Raw genomic sequence first — 19064 nt, 5'->3', positions numbered from 1 at the left:
TTGCATATCACTAGCTCAAAGGTAAAATTACATTTGTAGGTCAAAAGCAGTAGACTTTTTTCCTGTCTCGCTCGTAACTAAATCATCCATCAAGCGATTTTGATATTACATTGATATTACATTGACACGACTGTTCTCAGTTTTTTCCTTATCCTGAGCATAGTTTCGTAAGTGCTGAAAGCTTTTCAGTGAAAATGGAGTTGTAGATATATAAATACAAATTAGATGCAGTGCAGTGCACAAAAACAGTAACTCGAAGTTGAATAATTGTCGTGTCATCACCTTTTTTCAAGTAGCATTTTCGGGACATAATTTATGAAGTACTGAAGACATTTTAAATGAACTTGAAATATGGATACGAATGAGAAAGAATGCAGTTCACAAGACACATATCTTAGATTTAGATATTTTCAAAATGTCTCCCCTTTTTGTTTTCTTTTTGTTTAGTCTATCTCCAAAGAGCTGGAGACGTTTCATTGAAAAATTGAAATATGGGTAGATACGAGTGGTTACTGCAGTACAAATTCTTATTTAAAACATTTTCACAAAATGCGTAATATCACCTGACAAAGTCCGGTTAGAGAGCACACATTGTTCCAGTTTAAGTTGCCATGGCCCTTGTACCAACAATTACATTATTTTATGTCGTTATTTAAATTAGGACAAAATATCGGAGCGGTAATTGGGTACTCAACTTCAGGACTTCTCTGTGTTCATGGATTTGACAATGGATGGGCTTCTATATTCTATATTCAAGGTAAAAATATGTTAACATATGAAGAAGATTCTGCATATTCCATAGCCATATGAATCAGTTGTTTAATTATTTCTGTGTGTTTTACTATTTGAGCCGTGCCATGAGAAAACCAACATAGTGGGTTTGCGACCAGCATGGATCCAGACCAGCCTGCGCATCCGCGCAGTCTGGTCAGGCTCCATGCTGTTCGCTTTTAAAGCCTATTGGAATTAGTGAAACTGTTAGCGAACAGCATGGATCCTGACCAGACTGCGCGGATGCGCAGGCTGGTCTGGATCCATGCTGGTCGCAAAGCCACTATGTTGGTTTTCTCATGGCACGGCTCCTTTATTTTCAATTTAGATATCAATATTACTCTAAGAATGCTTCTTCCTCAAAGAATCTATGGTAGAAAGTTAAATATTAAAGTAATTATGTGATATGTTTGTTTTAAGCTAAACAGAATTATCAAACACAAATCTTTTTTAACACAAAGTTCGCGTTCAAAGCAATTATTCTGCAACATATCACATATCAGCTATCGGATAATCAGCTTAAATTTATATAATCGTAGGAGTTTTAAGACTAATCAATTAACAGAACGGTTACCGTTTATCCCTTGCAGTACATATCAGGTCATTAGAATGACGTTACGCAATCACGTTCGGTAACTACAACATGCATATAACCTTGCATCATGTACTGCTAGAATAATGCTGATTGTCTATTGATTGTCCAAGACAGGCTATGGAGTATGGTTGGATAAATTTTGCTGAATTATATATAGATCAGTGACTTGCTTTTATCAATCCTCTATGCGTAATACTACGGTTCCCCTAAAGTGACATGTTACACACATTTTTTCCAATTAGGTAATGTGAGACTTTTTTTATTTCGTTTAAACGAAATGACTTATTTCGTTTAAACGAAATAACTATTTCGTTTAAACGAAATATCATTTCGTTTAAACGAAATCATTTCGTTTAAACGAAATAAAAAAAAGTCTCACATTACCTAATTGGAAAAAAAGTGTGTAACATGTCACTTTAGGGGCACCGTATAATACTGTCATTTATGTCCATAACATTTGTTGGAGTTATATAAAGTTACTTTATACTTTTGTAGGAGTAATAACATTGCTATTTGTTTGCTCATGGTGGTATGTAATATACAATACGCCGCAAAATCATCCGAGGATATCAGCTGCGGAAAAACGTCTTATATTAAAATATGTACCACTGGACATAAAATCTAAAAGTAATAAACAGGTAAAGCGCTTCAGACTTATTTTGGAAATCATTTCATTTCATCATATGTAATGAAGAACAATGGTTATGTGTAAAACACTAAAATAAATAAATACTTGGTATAGCGTAAAACAAAAGCTCTATTTGAATCTTAAGCAAGTCCATGTATCATAAATAAATGCTATATTTACAAAATATTAGTTGCATAAATTACCGTGACTTACTATGTATTCAATTTTGATTTTGCAGAACAATGACGTACCATGGAAAAACATATTTAGTTATTTACCCGTGTATATTGTGTATATTATCCATTTATGTGACACCTGGACATACTACCTCCTTCTTACGTGTCTACCATTGTTTCTGAAAGAAGTGCTCAAGTTTGATATACTAAGTGTAAGTGTTTGTCTATGTATGGCGGTGTGGTATAAAAAAAACAAGTTTTTTGGCACCGCCGGTCATTTCACTCTTTAGCTATGCACTCTTAATGTCATGGTTTCTGTTTTAACAAAAATATTAAAATGCTATAACAAAATTTAATATTGGTCATTAGATATATCTATAGTATCTAAATTTAGATACAGTTGATGTTCATCAATATTGCATCTGGCGTTCAGTCGATACCAATTAATATTAATCAACATAGTATAGTTTATCTATATCAAACATTTTTGCGTATCTTGTTTTTTTTTTTCTTTTCTAGAATGGGATTTTTTCATGCCTACCGTATCTTAGTTTCATGGCAGGAATAGCTGTAGCTGGTGTGTGCGCTGACCTAATTCGCTCTTGGACAAAAGTCTCTATTACTACTATTAGAAAGGTCTTTCAAATCGCAGGTAATATTCATTAATTTTGTCTGTAATAAAAACATATTTAAAATACAAAATTTAGAAACATATTATATTCACGAAATTTGGTTTAGAAGTCTTTCTGTTGTAAACATACATAGTTATAGTCAGTATCTGAACTAGCTAAATAATATGTCGTATAAACAACGTACGGCCAAGAAACCGAAAGAGGTTCCATACGGCGGCAAATCGACCTTATAGTAAACTAATTCATTGCTAGTTGTTTCCCCTTTTCTTACCTTCCATAACAAATGGATTTCTGTTAGGATGTCTAGCAGATGAATGCAAGTTTTAAAATAGCTATTGTTTCATTTAAGGTTTCCTTGGCATTGCAGTATTTATTCTGATACCCGGGTATTTGACATGCGAGTACAGATATGGAGTTATAGCATGTCTCTGTTTATGCACCTTGTTTGAAGCTATAGGTATTACTGGGGGCCACATTCCTAACATTGTAGATATAGCACCAAGGTAAGTGAATATAAAAGCATGTAAAATGTTCATTTGTTGTTTGTTTTCTGTTTAGCGCCATTTCTCAACATTCTTTCAGTTACATATTACGGGCAGTTAATCTAAACATTGTTTCTTGATCACCTGTTTCCAACTTTTCCATATGGACGGATTATTTGATACACAACGTCTTTAATTCCAAATGTTTAAAGCATATGAACAGACTTTTAAAGCAATAAAATGTACTGATAATGATCATAAACAACATATCTATGTAGGTTGTTACAAATATATGATACAAGTTTTATCTCTTTCATTCTATTTTTATTTTGTTATTTTCTTCTTGTATTATCACATTTTATTTAAAAGATAAACAAAGTTATCATATAAAAACGCAAGTCTCTTTAGCTAAATACCAAAACTCTTAACATATTTGTAGTAAAAAGTCTTTTATTTATTTATTTTTGTTGAGTTTAAGGTCGCACCGACACAATTATTGGTCATATGGCGTGGTTTGATGGTGGAGGAAGACCCTAGGTGAAACTCCGTGCATTATTTCATCATGAGCGGGAACTTCGGTAGTACCACCGACCTTCCGTAAGACAGCTGGATGGCTCCCTCACGCCCCGATGAGGAGCAAGCGATTTGAAGTCAGCGACCTTAACCACTCGGCCACGGAGCCTACCCCACTCCCCCAACGCCAACACCCCCTCCCTCCAGATGTTTTAAGTAGTAAAATTGTTTGATCGAAATTAATATTTTTAATTTTAGCCAAATTATCTTTATGCCTAGGCTAGGCCTCGAGAAATCTTAAGAAATAACTGTTTAGTATGTGAGCCATGAGAAAGGTGTGAATGTTCTATATGGAGCGGAATTCATATAAGTTTTAAGTAGCTTGTTTTCCAATCCATTTGATTACAATTTCCTTTGTTTGTTTGTACTTTTTTGATTGATGTATGTCTTTTTATCAAACTTCGTTAATTTAAATGTAGTACTCATGACTGTAAATATACTTGTGGAAATAAATACAGTTTAAACCAATGTTCTATATCGGTGACAAAGAGTTTTAAACAAATTTAGGTCATCTTTTGTCTGGCTGGTCAGTTGTTGGGAAAAGGGCCTACTAGTATTTAGTTTTTGTTTCATTTTTGATCAGCTTTGATGTTGGCATTAGTATATTGGTTTATACAGAGTTGTTCTCTTGAATCTTCTTGGGTAGGTATCATCTCTACATAGGAACCCAGCCCACCCGCCTAGCTCAGTAGGATGAGCGTTGGTCTACGGATCGCGGGGTCGCGAGTTCGATCCCCGGGCGGGGCGTATGTTCTCCGTGACGAGTTGATAAAAAACATTGTGTCTGAAATCATTCGTCCTCCACCTCTATACATATGGGGAAGTTGGCAGTTACTTGTGGGGGACAGGTTTGTACTGGTACAGAATCCAGGAACACTAGGTAGGTTAATTGTCCGCCGTTGCGTGACTGAAATACTGTTGAAAAACGGCGTTAAACCCTAAACAAACAAACAAACATAGGAACCCCGTGTTTAATAGTAACCCGTGTTTTTCGTTCTTATGCGTAAGAATATATCACGAAGGCCTTAAATTAGGCCTTCGTGATATATTGTTTCTCATAAGAACGAAAAACTCGGGATATTCTACGATAAATCACACTTGTGAACTTGTTATTTCAATTCTAACACGACATACTAGTATCAACAGTGTTAGAAAAAATAACTACTTTTTACGACCGTGCTACGCATCTGGATCGGATGATGTCATTGCGCGTATATAGGTTATTGCGGAATAACCAGAGATAAATTTTGCTCTACATGTATGTAGGTTATTTGCTGATCGTGTTAGAATACTAGATAACTATAGTTTTATCAAATAAAGTATTAACGAGTCTGCAACGTATTTCATAATTTCTATAATTAAAGCTACTAAGTGACTATAGTTTATCAAATAACGTGTGAACGATTCTGGTCACGTTCTCACGTAAAAAAGAATATAAGGCAATTTCTCGCAAGAAAAAGAAGTGTTTCGAAGCGAGGAAATTAAAGGAGATCGAACAATTAAAGCATTGTCAGCCTAAGCAGTTTTGGAAATATTTTAGTAAGAAACAGAGAAGGAGCACAGATAGTGGTATTCCCTTAGAAGAGTTTTATGATTATTTTTCAAATTTAGAAAATGATTTATTTCAATGTAAAAATGAGGAGGCGGGAGATTTTTGTTCCACGCATAATTTTGATAATACTGATTGTCCCTTTGAAGAATTAGATTGTGAAATCACAGTTAATGAAGTTGTAAATGTTGTTAAACAACTTAAAAGAGATAAAGCCATGGGTAGTGATCAACTGATGAACGAATATTTTATGGAGAGTATAGATATTATTGCCTCTCATTTATGTGATATATTCAACGCTGTATTGAATTCTGGTATTTTTCCTGAAATATGGTACGATGGTGTTATTATACCGCTGCATAAAAAGGGTGACAGTGGAGATGTCAAAAATTATCGCGGTATAACGTTAGTAAGCTGCTTGTCAAAAATTTTTACTGCGATACTTAATAATAGAATTGTTGCATTCTGTGATAACAATAATATAATATCTGACGCACAGTTCGGCTTTAGAAAAGGTCGTTCAACAATCGATGCTATTTTTGTTTTAATGTCTACCGTGCAGCATTTCTTAAATAATAATACACGACTTTATGCAGCATTTATTGATCTAAAAAAGTGTTTTGATAGTATCTACAGAAACGCATTATGGTTGAAACTATATAGAAACGGAATACAGGGGAAGCTGTTACGGATAATTAGGAGTATGTATGACAATGTTAAGTCGTGTGTAAAGAAATGTAACTCGTACTCTGATTATTTTTATTATGCATTAGGCTTGCGTCAAGGGGAGGTAATGTCTCCTCTGCTCTTTGCAATGTTTGTTGAGGATTTAGAATTGCAATTACAGTCACCCGAAAACCCCGGCCTATGTATAGATGATATAGCGTTGATTTTACTTCTCTTTGCCGATGATATGGTCATTTTAGGGAAGACCCCATCTGAATTACAGTCAAGTTTAGACCTTTTATACTTATATTGCAATAAATGGGGGTTGGAGGTTAACTCAGATAAAACAAAAATCATAGTGTTTAGAAAGCGAGGACGTGTATTATCAAATGAGTGTTGGACCTACAATGGCCATAACATTGAAAATGTAAATGACTTTAATTATCTGGGAACAGTGTTCAACTATACTGGCACTTTTGCATTAATTCAAGAACATTTGTCAGGGAAAGCCTTAAAAGCCTTAAATGTACTCTTAATAAAATGTAATAAGTTAAAGTTAAAACCTAGAATTTTATGCCAGCTATTTGATGCTTTTGTTGGTGCTATACTAAACTACTCGTCAGAAATATGGGGTTATACAAAATCGAAAGTAATTGAAAGAATTCATCTAAAATTTTGTAAACGTATTTTAAATGTTAGAACTTCAACATGCAGCGTAGGTGTTTACGGCGAACTAGGGAGATATCCTCTATATATAACAAGATATGTAAAAATAATCAAATACTGGTGTAAATTATTACACTCAGATAATATCATATTGCAAAAAACATACGAACAAGGTTTGAGAGATTGTAAAAATGGCCATACTAACTGGGTTTCAAATGTAAAAAAGTTACTTAGTGAATTTGGATTTGCAGATGTATTTTTAAACTCTAATATAGTAGATGTAAAACTGTTTCCAATTATCTTTAAGCAACGTGTCATTGATTGTTATACTCAAGAATGGAATGCTGCTGTAGCAAACAGTGCAGTACTTGATCATTACAAACATTTTAAGCAAGATTTATCTTATGAACCATATTTGGATATATTACCATTTGATCTTAGAATGTACTACACACGATTACGGTTATCTGCACATTCTCTTAGAATACAGACTGGTCGTTATTCACGTAACAGAATACGTAGAATGAAAGATACTGCTTACATTGTAATCTGATAGATTTAGAGGACGAGTTTCACTTTTTATTTAAATGCCCGTCTTATGAAAACTTAAGGAAGAAATATATTAAAAGATATTTTTACCAAAGGCCTAGTATGTTTAAAATGATACAATTGTTTACAAACACTAAACATGCTGTTATAAAAAACTTAGCAAAATATGTTAAAGCTGCTATGTCTGTAAGACTTTCACTGTTAAATAATTGATACTGTTGTTCATCCTCTATTCTTTGTACCTTTAACTTTGTTTTACTGTATAAAAATGTTTTGTGTTTTTTTGCAACAACCACATCATCATGTGATACAAAATATTTATATTTATGAACTATTTGTATGACGATGTACTATGTATAAGTCTTAAATAAAATTTCTGTTCTGTTCTGTTCCCTGTTCCCACAATCTCTATAGTTTCAGCTAATTCGTGACAATAGTTTTACTAATATCATTTCACTTCTTTTTGATACACAATTATTCTAATCACACATTTTTCGGCGTTTCCACAATAAGGATTTGTTTGTTTATATTTATTTTAACGTTAATCTTCATCATTTATTGTTACAGGTATTCATCTATTATATTTGGTATATCAAACACCATAGCGACCATTCCTGGTATAGTTGCTCCAATCGTTGTAGGAGAAATTACTAAAACTGTAAGTAGCCTCTGTATTAAATGTAGTTATCCTAACTGTGAAGTCTTCTTCTCTTCGATATTTTTTCCGGTCAAAGTAAACACGGGAGTATTTAACTTTCACGTGTTTCTTGTTTATTTAGGTTGAGGAAAACCTACTGGTTTTATTCTCTTTTTTGATAGTTAAAAAAATATATGCATTTTCTTCCTATTTAGGTTGAAAGAACCCTGTACATTATCTTTTCATGTTAGTTTTGGAAGAAGGGAACATGTGTTACAACCCGTTTTGTAATAAAGTTGTATAAAGTCATATACAAGAAAAAGAAGGCATGAAGTTAGAAAATGAAATTGGATATTCATAAAATCAGTGAAATTGAAATAATTATTACAAAACGCGTTAGAAAGCTTATTACATTGTGAAATTGACATCACAACCCGTTTTGTAATAAAAATGCAAAATGTTATAAAATTTCTGAATGTGTGTAGAGGTTACATTCTACCAATTCAATACCTTATTTATTTCATATTAATAACAAAACATTCAGACCTCATTTTCAGCACTTTAGAGCATTTCAATGATATGAAAACCATATATGGTCATTTAGTATAACATGTCTTCTTATCAAAAATAGAAAAATATTGACATGTTATGTTGAATATAAGAAAAATAATCTGTTCTGAGAAACATCACCCTCTAAAAATGCCCCCATGAAAACAGCCGTTTAGCAGTTACGCGTAAGTAGACATTTTTCGCAAAGAATAAAACTTATTCCAAGAAATTTACAATGAAAATGGTCTAGATCTATTCTCAATACTATAAGCAATAAACATAAGCCAAAAATTTAACTGTCATCTCCTCATGTCACTCATTATACCAGATTTCATCCATAGCATGGAACTACATTTTGGACTACTTCACATGTAACACTGAGTAGTCACTTCCGGTTTGGTGTAATCCGTCCTTATAGGTTACATTCTACCAATTCAATTCCTTATTTATTTCATATTAATAACAAAACATTCAGACCTCATTTTCAGCACTTTAGAGCATTTCAATGATATGAAAACCATATATGGTCATTTAGTATAACATGTCTTCTTATCAAAAATAGAAAAATATTGACATGTTATGTTGAATATAAGAAAAATAATCTGTTCTGAGAAACATCACCCTCTAAAAATGCCCCCATGAAAACAGCCGTTTAGCAGTTACGCGTAGGTAGACATTTTTCGCAAAGAATAAAACTTATTCCAAGAAATTTACAATGAAAATGGGCTAGATCTATTCTCAATACTATAAGCAATAAACATAAGCCAAAAATTTAACTGTCACCTCCTCATGTCACTCATTATACCAGATTTCATCCATAGCATGGAACTACATTTTTGACTACTTCACATGTAACACTGAGTAGTCACTCCCGGTTTGGTGTAATCCGTCCTAGACGCATTTTTTCATGTTTTTAAGTTTCACTATAGTACGGGTTGGAGTGGTTAGCACAGTTTGAAATGGACATTAAAAACTCGTTTTGTAGTCAGTATGCCGACCAAAAAACCCAAAGTTGGAGTATGCACAAAATATTTTTGCATGAAAATGGTCTACAACATGTACCTTCATAGAAACTGGACAATGCAATTTTGTCATGATTGAGTATTTTGAAATATTCAAGATGGCCACCAAGATGGCCGCCAAAAATGAAAAGTTGACATACCTCCTAAATTACAGGATACTAGGACAGGATTGCAATGTAAATATTATGTTTATAGCTAGAGGTAATATAATAAACATCAAATGTAAAATTTAGAGAAGAAATTCATTTGAAAAATCCAAAATGGCGGTCAAAATGGCCGCCAAAATGGAAAATCGCGATATACTGCATTAAACACTCTGAATGTGCAGACTTTTTCGACAGTATATTGGTACTTATAATAGTAACAAATGTTTTCAACACTTATCAAGACTTAGAATGTTTCTTCAGTAATTTCATAGCAAAAACGTGGATAAAATGGATATTAAAAAGTAAAACGTTACAAATGCCAATAATAATATATCAAGTGTCATTACAATGTCACTGCGAAAAATTAACTGATCCTTGTTCTATCTTCGCAATATGTATGTTCAAAAAGTACACTATTATCTATATGATATATTCTGTTTGACTTTCCAAAGAGCTATTGAATGATTGGCGTGTATAAATTTGTTAAGTTTTCGTACTCTCCGTCAGAATCACTAGAAGCATCAACTGCATCAGTGAGTATTTCATCTACATCCTTCGCCAATGTTTGACAGCTATAGTTTTAATGGCAGTTACATAATAGTGTACAGGCGAGGTGATCCACAGAAAGACAGCGGGATGTTGCAAATGGTTGTTCTGATCCAGAAAGGATGAACTTTATGACAAAGCTGGTGCCGGGGTAGGTGGTTTTCTATCAGGATTGTCGTCGGTACAAGCCTCTTAGATCCTTGCTCTATCTAAAACTGATAGCATCAAAATTTGAAGGGCCTGGGTCCAAATCATTCCATCATAATAATATTATACATGTATGTTTGTGTGCTTGTTACGGTTTCATTTAGATATCATTTGAGTAGTTTTGTGTCATTTTTCATGTCCAAATATCATTTCTGGTATCGGACAACCTTTCAACCCCTTTCATTTCATTACAGGCAGAAAGGGGAAGGGCCGTTTACTGATGTTGGCAGAACTTGTGGCCCGACCCTACTGCTATAATTCAATTGATTGTTAATATCCATATGTTGCTGTAATGATATAAATACATGTATTATAAGCAATAAAATATGTTTAAACTAAACAGGCAGAAAAAACTGATCATTTCTCCAAAGAATTTGTTTTATATACCATCTTCATCTCCAAGTTTGTTTAGAATGCATCCTCGTTTCATCCGTTTGACAGCCGTTGCATTTTGCAGTGCACATAGTTTGGCAACAGTATTGCATCTAGACAGGGTATGAGCTGCTAAGAGCTGGAATGTAATAACTGATTTTTTTTGCCACCATGCGGGGAAAGACGGACTGGAGAACATGTGATCATATTGACGCAGAGAGCATGATAAATCCTTTAATATATGAAAGTACACCAACAAAATGTAAAAATGCATCAACAAAAGAAATCTGAATGTGTCATCACATGTTGATCACTTTCGCAAATTCTGCTTACACGCCAACGGCTGTGGAAAAATAGCATCACCTTCCTCCTTGCTAGCCATTAAATCTACTCTATTAGTGACAACTTCTATTTATATCTTTAAGATGCTTGTGTTTGCAGGTAACCTCATGACCTTTCTTTGTGGTGCTTGGAAATTATGTCTGTTAATCATAAACTGAATACCATGACACAGTTACAAGCATAACATATCACCCTGAGAAAAAAAAGATGAAGGAAGCAGAATATGAATACTGATTGAAGGAATTGGTGCTAAGTGGACGGTAGTGGAATCTGGAGCTACATGTAAGGTACATAAAAATCAGCTATTATGCCCTTGTTATTAGCTGCTCATGCTATGTCTGTCTGGATGCGAAAATGTCTCCAAGCAAAGTGGCATTGGAAAGACAGCCGTTGCCAAACTGCTGACAATGTAACAGTTCAGTCTGGACAAAGGTGGATACGTCGATGCAGATATGAACAAGTTTTTTGAGAAGCTGTTTTGTTGCAGCCTGTTAGTATAAGAAAGGAGCTGAAAGTATATCAGATATGACGTTTGGGTTTCAGTTATGGGAAAGAAAACCGTCCAAAAGATGCAGTGTACAATCATTTTCACCTTCTTCAGATTCTTTCTATGGGAATGTCAAAGGAGGACACATACAGACATGCATATGGAAGAGTGCTTTGGACATAGACCTTTCAACTTTTAATACCACCAGTTTTTCATTGAGCAATGATCCAAACTCTGAGAGGCTTGTACTGAGGACAATCCCGGATGTCAACACCTCCCCCCCCCACCCTGCCCCTTATATGTTGTGATTGTGCATCAGAATATCCATTTGCAACATCTCGGTGGTATTGGTTTGTAGCTTTCCTCGCCCGCACAATATTCTGTAACTGCCATAAAACCTGTACCTCTCAATATAGATGGACGAAGGCTATTGGCGAAATATTCAGTGATGCGGATGATGATTCTAATTCTTCTGACAGCGACTTCAAAAACTGAAGTGTTTAATTTTCATCGTCAAATAGCTGTTTGGATACAACATTTGTGAAAAATATAGTTCTAATATTAAGACAGCCTAAAGATAAGTTAATTTGACACAGTAAGATGGATTGGGTGACACTTGATATACCCAAGCTCTTCCATATATGACATTTATTTCATTCTTGCAAGATGTATTGATGTATTTTTGTTTTTGCCCGTTATCCATCATGTAATCTGATCCGATATTGTGTGATACTTGAAGCATGACCGTTGCCTCATATGTAAGTGTAGCTTGTTCTATAAGTCACTTTATACAAAAATGAACAGGACACATTTTAAAAATTAAATGTTATTACATGTTGGTGTCGATAACTAGCTCATTAGCAACGTATCCATCAAAATTTCCTTACATCTGCTTCAAGGCATTTTTCAAACTCTTTTATTAAAACGCTATAAATTGAAAATATCAATCCCCAACCACTTATATCGGTATGGGAGACTCACCAAAATTATATTGGACAGACTGCGGCTTTAGGGTTTCTTTTTAACACCACCATGCTAGGGTTTGATATTACGTTAACATCAACTACATTGGCGTGTAATAATCACTTAACCCTTTTACCATTGGAAAAATGGCCATTTTTTTGTTTATCTTTTAACATTATAAAGACAAGCAGGTATTTGCTATTCCTATTCAGCGACGGAAACAGATATCCGAATAAAAGTTATCCGAATATAAGCTTCATGAACAGTAGTCACGCTTCGCATAGCACCATTATACCTTAATCTATTATACATCTGAATTACGATTATCTTCTTGAATCAAATTTTACAAATGCACAGATGAGGCGTTTTAAGTCCTTGTGTGTTTTCTTACTGTTTTTTTTTAAATAGCAAACTGATCATAAATCATACCATGTTCTTATATTTGTTTTGGGTTCAAATTGTAAAGCCTTAAGAACATCCATTTTATCCACCTCTTTGTTATAAAGGGGCCTCCGTGGCCGAGTGGTTAGAGTCGTTGACTTCAAACCATTTGCCCCTCATCGATGTGGGTTCGAAACCTCATTTGGGGCGTAGAATTCTTCACGTGAGGAAGCCATCCAGCTGGCTTACGGAAGGTCGGTGGTTCTACCCAGGTGCCCGCTCGTGATGAAATAGTGCACGGAGGGGCACCTGGGGTCTTCCTCCACCATTAAAGCTGGAAAGTCGCCATATGACCTAAAATTGTGTCGGTGCGACGTTAAACCCAACAAAATAAATAAATCTTTGTTATAAAAATTACTGAAGAAAAGTTTAAAGTGTTGTAAACATTTCTAATTATTAGAAGTACCCATATACGGTAGGAAAATCTGCACATTTAGAGTGTATAAAGCAAAATATAGGAATTTTCCGTTTTGGCGGCCATTTTGGATCTTTTTCAAATGATTTTCTTCATTCTTATATACATTTATATCTATTTAGTTCCCTCTAGCAACAAAATGAATATATACATTAATAATTCTATCTAAATCTTCTATAATTTAGAAATAAGTCAATTTTGCATTTTTGGCGGTCTTCTGGGCGGCGATCTTGAATATTTCAAAATGCTCAATGGTGACAAAATTGCATCTTGCAGTTTCTAGGAAGGTACATATTGTAGAACCTTTTTATGCAAAAACATTTTGTGCATACTGTAATTTTAGGTTAGGTAGCTAATTGGCATTTGGCATACTGACTATTGTAAATAAGTTGCAAATTGTAATAATTACTACAAAACGGGTTGGAGTATTGACAAGATGTAAAATGAAGATCGCAATATGTTTTGTAATAAAGCTGCAAAATGTAACAAAATTTAGTCCCCAACGAATATTAATGATTTCACAGTAATTATTTCACATTGTAATAAGCACTGTAACACGTTTTGTAATAATAATTACAATTTGAAAATCTACATTGATTTTGTAACTATTTGTTGTTGTTGTTTTACTTCTATATAAATTTTAAATGCCAAATTGTCAAAAGTATGACACATAACATGTTCATCTCCTGCACTTTTATTCTCATAGTGAACCTTAGAACTATGACACAAATGCGTTGCACCTAACTCAGAAATTTATTACATTTTGAAACTTTATCACAAAACGGTTTGTGATGTATTTTCACAATGTAATACGCCTTCTAACCCGTTTTGTAAAAATTATTTCAATTTCACTGATTTTATGAATATCCAGTTTTATTTTCTAACTACTTGCCTTTTTTTCTTATACATGTAAACGATATGCTAGGTAAAAGCCATATTGTCAAAAGAGATCTTCATCTCCTTTACATTACTCATAAAGTGAGCCTTACAAATATGACACAAATGCGTTTCTCAACTAACTCTGAAATTTATAACATTTTGCAGCTTTATTACGAAACGGGTTGCGATGTTCATTTCAAATTGTAATAAGCGCTTTAACACGTTCTGTAATAATTATTACAATTTAAATACGCACATTGATTTTGTAACTACTTGTCTTTCTTTTACTTTTATATAAATATTAAATTGTCAAAAGTATGACACATAATATCATTTACTTTTATTCACATAGTATACCTTAGATTTACATTTTGCAACTTTATTACAAAACGGGTTGTGATGTTCATTTTCACATTGTAATACGCCCTTTTAACCATTTTGTAAAAAGATCCTTGATGATATGACTCGCATCGATATGCTCACCAATTGCCTTTTTAGTTACAAATAATGAGTAAAATTACATGTTAAAAGTACGCCACCTGACATCTTCACCTCATTCACTTTTATTCACATAGTGTAACTTATAAGAATGACACAAATGCGTTAACACACACTGAGAAATTTTGTTACATTTTGCAACTTTATTACAAAACGGGTTGTGATGTCCATCTCAAATTGTAATAAGCACTCCAACCCGTTTTGTTATAATAATTACAATTTGCAACTTTATTACAAAACGGGTTGTAACAAACCTGTACGTTTGTTCTTCTTTTAAATCTATTCTCACTGACGGGAACCAGTTTGTACTCAATATTGTATATTCTGTTTTCAGGGTACCAATGAAGAGTGGAGGGTAACATTTTTTATAGCAGCAGGAGTCGCACTGTTTGCTGCCGTACTGTATGGCATTTTTGCTGATAGTGAACTTGCTCCCTGGGCAAAGGGCAAAGAGGATCAAATTGAAATAGAAGTACAAGTTTCAAATGAAATTGTTGCAAATGAAACAGATATAAACTCAAGAAAATGTGATCTGTAACTAGTTACTAAACTAGAACATTTATTTGCTTCAGACATAATGAGAAATATCTATATATTCAATATTGCCATTTAAAAAGACTCAAAACGTTATGGCAAGAAAAACATGCTCATCAAATGATTTATTTAATGTTTACTGGCTACAATGAGCGAAGTAATTTCCAAATGGATTTCAGGACAACCTTAAAATGTTTGCAATATCAACTGTTTTAGCCCATCATCAGATAGTGGGCTGTTCAAATCACTCTGCGTCCGTGGTCCGTCGTCCTTCCGTCCGTTAACAATTTCTCGTTATCGCATCTCCTCAGAAACTACCAGGGGGGTTTTGACCAAACTTTGTCAGAATAATGTACTGGTACCCTAGTTGTGTCCCCCTGAAAATTAGACTGGTTCAACAATTTTTGAGTGAGTTATGGCCCTTTGTTTATTTTTATAATTTACATAGATTTATATAGGGAAAAACTTTAAAAATCTACTTGTTCAAAACAACAGAACCTAGCTTTGTTATTTGTTATGAAGCATCATCTAGTGGCCCTCTACCAAGATTGTTCAGATTATTTTCCTGGGGTCAAGTATGGCCCCGCCCTGGGGGTCACATGGTTTATATAGACTTATATAGGGAAACATTTCGAAAAACCTCTCGTCCAAAACCACAGGGCCTAGGGCTTTGGTATTTTGTAAGTGACATCATCTAGTGGTCTTCTACTAAGATTGTTCAAATTATCCCCCTAGGGTCACATATGGCCCCGCCCCGGGGGTCACATGGTTTCTATAGACTTACATAGGGAAAAACTTTGAAAATCTTCTTGTCCAAACCACAAATCCTAGGGCTTTGATATTTGTAATGTAGGATCATCTAGTGGTTCTCTATCAAGTTTGTTCAAATTATCCCCCTATGTCAAATATGGCCCCGCCTTGGGGGTCACATGGTTCATATAGACTTATATAGGGAAAAGCTTTTAAAATCTTCTTGTCAATATCCTACAACATTCAAATTTGGACCACATGTATGGTTTTGAGTGGCAAGATGAACCTTGACATGAGTTAACCTTGTTTTTGACCTAGTGACCTACTTTCACATTTCTGTAGCTACAGCCTTCAAATTTGGACCACATGCATAGTTTTGTGCACCGAAAAAAACTTTGACCTTGACATTGACCTAGTGACCTACTTTCACATTTTTGAAGGTACAGGCTTCAAATTTGGACCACATGCATAGTTTCGTGTTCCGAAATGAAACTTGACCTTGATTTTGACCTAGTGACCTACTTTCACATTTCTGTAGCTACAGCCTTCAAATTTGAACCACCTGCATAGTTTTGTGTACCGAAACAAACTTTGATCTTGACATTGACCTAGTGACCTACTTTCACATTTTTGAAGGTACAGGCTTCAAATTTGGACCACATGCATAGATTTGTGCTCTGAAGTGAAATTTGACCTTGACTTTGACCTTGATCTTAAGTGTCCTACTTTCACATTTCTCAAGCTTCAGCTTTCAAATGTGGACCACATGCATGGACCACATGCACAGTGTTGTGTACGGAAATGAAATTTGACCTTGAGCTAGTCAACAAGTCTTGAAATTTGGAACACTCAAAAATGGTAAGTTGGTGGGCGCCTAGATCACTCTGTGATCTCTTGTATCTTAATGCAGTACAGTACTTTGTTACCGCTGAATTTTATTTATACAGGCTCAGTGATAAATTATTCTGACCAATGAGCAGACTCAATTGAACCGTGTCTGCGATTATTTTGCTATTTTGCTTCCAAAGATCTGACAAAAAAGCAATATTCTGGCAGATTTTATTTGATTTAACTTGAATATTTAAAGTTATTTAGAAAGAAAAACAAATAAATATCATACTTTTGCATGTATTTATCTTTATTATGGACCAAACCGTACTTGGGCGGATATGCCGAAAATACATGTAAAAATTTGTTCCCTGACGTTGTCGAATAGAATTGACCAAGATCTACAAAGCAGAGGCCACCTATAACAAAAAATATTGACAGTATTGAAAAGATACAGCAGATGGGTTGCTTCAAATATTCATAAACAAAATACATTTTATTATATGGGTAATTCTATAAAGAAGGGAGTGTCTCTGATTCTAGTTACCTCCCCGACGGTTCTACTTGCGACGTGATTGTCAGTGTCTGCTGTTACGTCCAACTTAGTCACGTCTTAAAACAGTCGTATTAAGGTATTCGGAGAAAAAAGTGAAATAATTATCTTAACATTTAGTCTGCTGGCTGGTCATAGTCTGCACTGTTCGCTATTCAATCAGTAAACTTTCAGTGAACACCCCTATGAGGCCTAACTTTAGTAAAAGAACCAGCGTGGGAGCGATCTGGTCTGGTCTTGAAATGGCTGCCAGGCTTTTGAACCACAAATTTTTCACTTAGCATGGCAACAAAGGTCTAAATTAAAGCTAGTTTCTGTTTAAATGTCATTGTGGATGTATTTTTGTGATTTTGGTAGGGAAAATGGGACAAGATGATTTATTTGGTGAAGTGAAACTCAATTTTAGTATGAGTAGTACTGCCAGGTCACAGCAATGTGCTTTTGATGTGATTTTATAGTAAGTAAACAATGCGCTTTTGATGTGATTTTATAGTAAGTAAATGTGACAGAAGAAACATGACCCCTACTTTTCTCTTCATTTTATATCAGTTTTATCATAACTCTTTAAAATAAGGTAAGGATTTGTTTCACTGAAATGTGTTTAGCTATGTTTGGAAACTCTTAAAAACATGTCAGTTTTATATAGAATATATAGAGAAAACTATTTATACGAGGGGCGTTCAATATGTAATGTTACTCCGTATCTAGTTCCGTAACCGCTAGTTAATTTTAGATGCGGTTTTCAGCACATTATAGAGCAATTTATTGGAAACACAATGCCACATAAATTATAAAAATCGGCAGGTTCAAAGTAAAAATATAATCATTTTAGTGAGGTGTACTCAGGTATACTGGACCATAATTATAATTTAGGTTTGTCCTGGGCATCCAGAGTCTCAAAAAAATAGAATAACTTGTAAAATAACAAAATTCTATCATTTTACTACGAGGTACAGCAATTTGTGATGAGTTTGCGTTTGTTTTAAACTATTTATTGCATTTTTAATTTTACAACACCACTAAAAAATCTAAACTCGAGGTTGATTCCATCTGGAATGGGTGTTGAGAGCGATTAATCAAAGTTGTAAGAACTAGTTTCGCAGTCGAGAATTCAGATACTAGTATCAACTTAAAATACAAGAATTTTATAAACGATGATTATCGCGCTTGACAAAATTGCAGAGGCTTATTGTACTCATCAATTTTCGAGCAAAAATATATACACTCAATTCAAAATTGTTATAAACTTTTTTATTTTAGTTTTCATAAATTTTTGCGAAGACCATGATTTGTTTTATCTGTTTAAACTAAAAATTGAACTATAGTTCTAGTTGTTGAATAGTAGAATCAAGGAATTGCATATTACAATCTTAATATTTTGGACATGAAATTATCCAGTATACCCGAGTACACCTCACTCAAATGAATTTTTTCTACCGATTTTTATAATTTATATAGCATTGTGTTGCCAATAAATTGCTCTATAATGTGCCGAAAACTGCATCTAAAAATAACAAGCGGTTACGGAACTACATACGGAGTAACGTTACATATTGAACGCCCCTCGTAGTATAGTGACCTATGAGTCACAAGTGGTACTGCTAGAAA

General features: G+C 34.1%; 1 protein-coding gene across 6 annotated transcripts in view; it reads left to right on the top strand.

The window, feature by feature from the left end:
- The window catches only part of LOC123552108 (sialin-like), a 78170-nt gene extending 60971 nt beyond the window's left edge, over positions 1 to 17199 (top strand). For all 6 annotated transcript variants that reach the window (XM_053541651.1, XM_053541650.1, XM_053541649.1 and 3 more), the window contains 7 exons: positions 662 to 757; positions 1862 to 2004; positions 2233 to 2382; positions 2690 to 2822; positions 3152 to 3305; positions 7855 to 7945; positions 15126 to 17199. In XM_053541651.1, coding sequence (XP_053397626.1) covers positions 662 to 757; positions 1862 to 2004; positions 2233 to 2382; positions 2690 to 2822; positions 3152 to 3305; positions 7855 to 7945; positions 15126 to 15329 — 971 coding nt within the window. In that variant the 3' untranslated portion in view covers positions 15330 to 17199. The remainder of the gene's footprint in view (positions 1 to 661; positions 758 to 1861; positions 2005 to 2232; positions 2383 to 2689; positions 2823 to 3151; positions 3306 to 7854; positions 7946 to 15125) is intronic.
- The last annotated feature ends 1865 nt before the right edge of the window (positions 17200 to 19064 follow it).

The sequence above is a fragment of the Mercenaria mercenaria genome, chromosome 4, assembly GCF_021730395.1.
Source record: "Mercenaria mercenaria strain notata chromosome 4, MADL_Memer_1, whole genome shotgun sequence".
NCBI classification, from domain to species: Eukaryota; Metazoa; Mollusca; class Bivalvia; order Venerida; family Veneridae; genus Mercenaria; species Mercenaria mercenaria.
The sequence above is the reverse complement of the archived record's forward strand: the minus strand, read 5'-3'. Positions and strand labels throughout refer to the sequence as shown.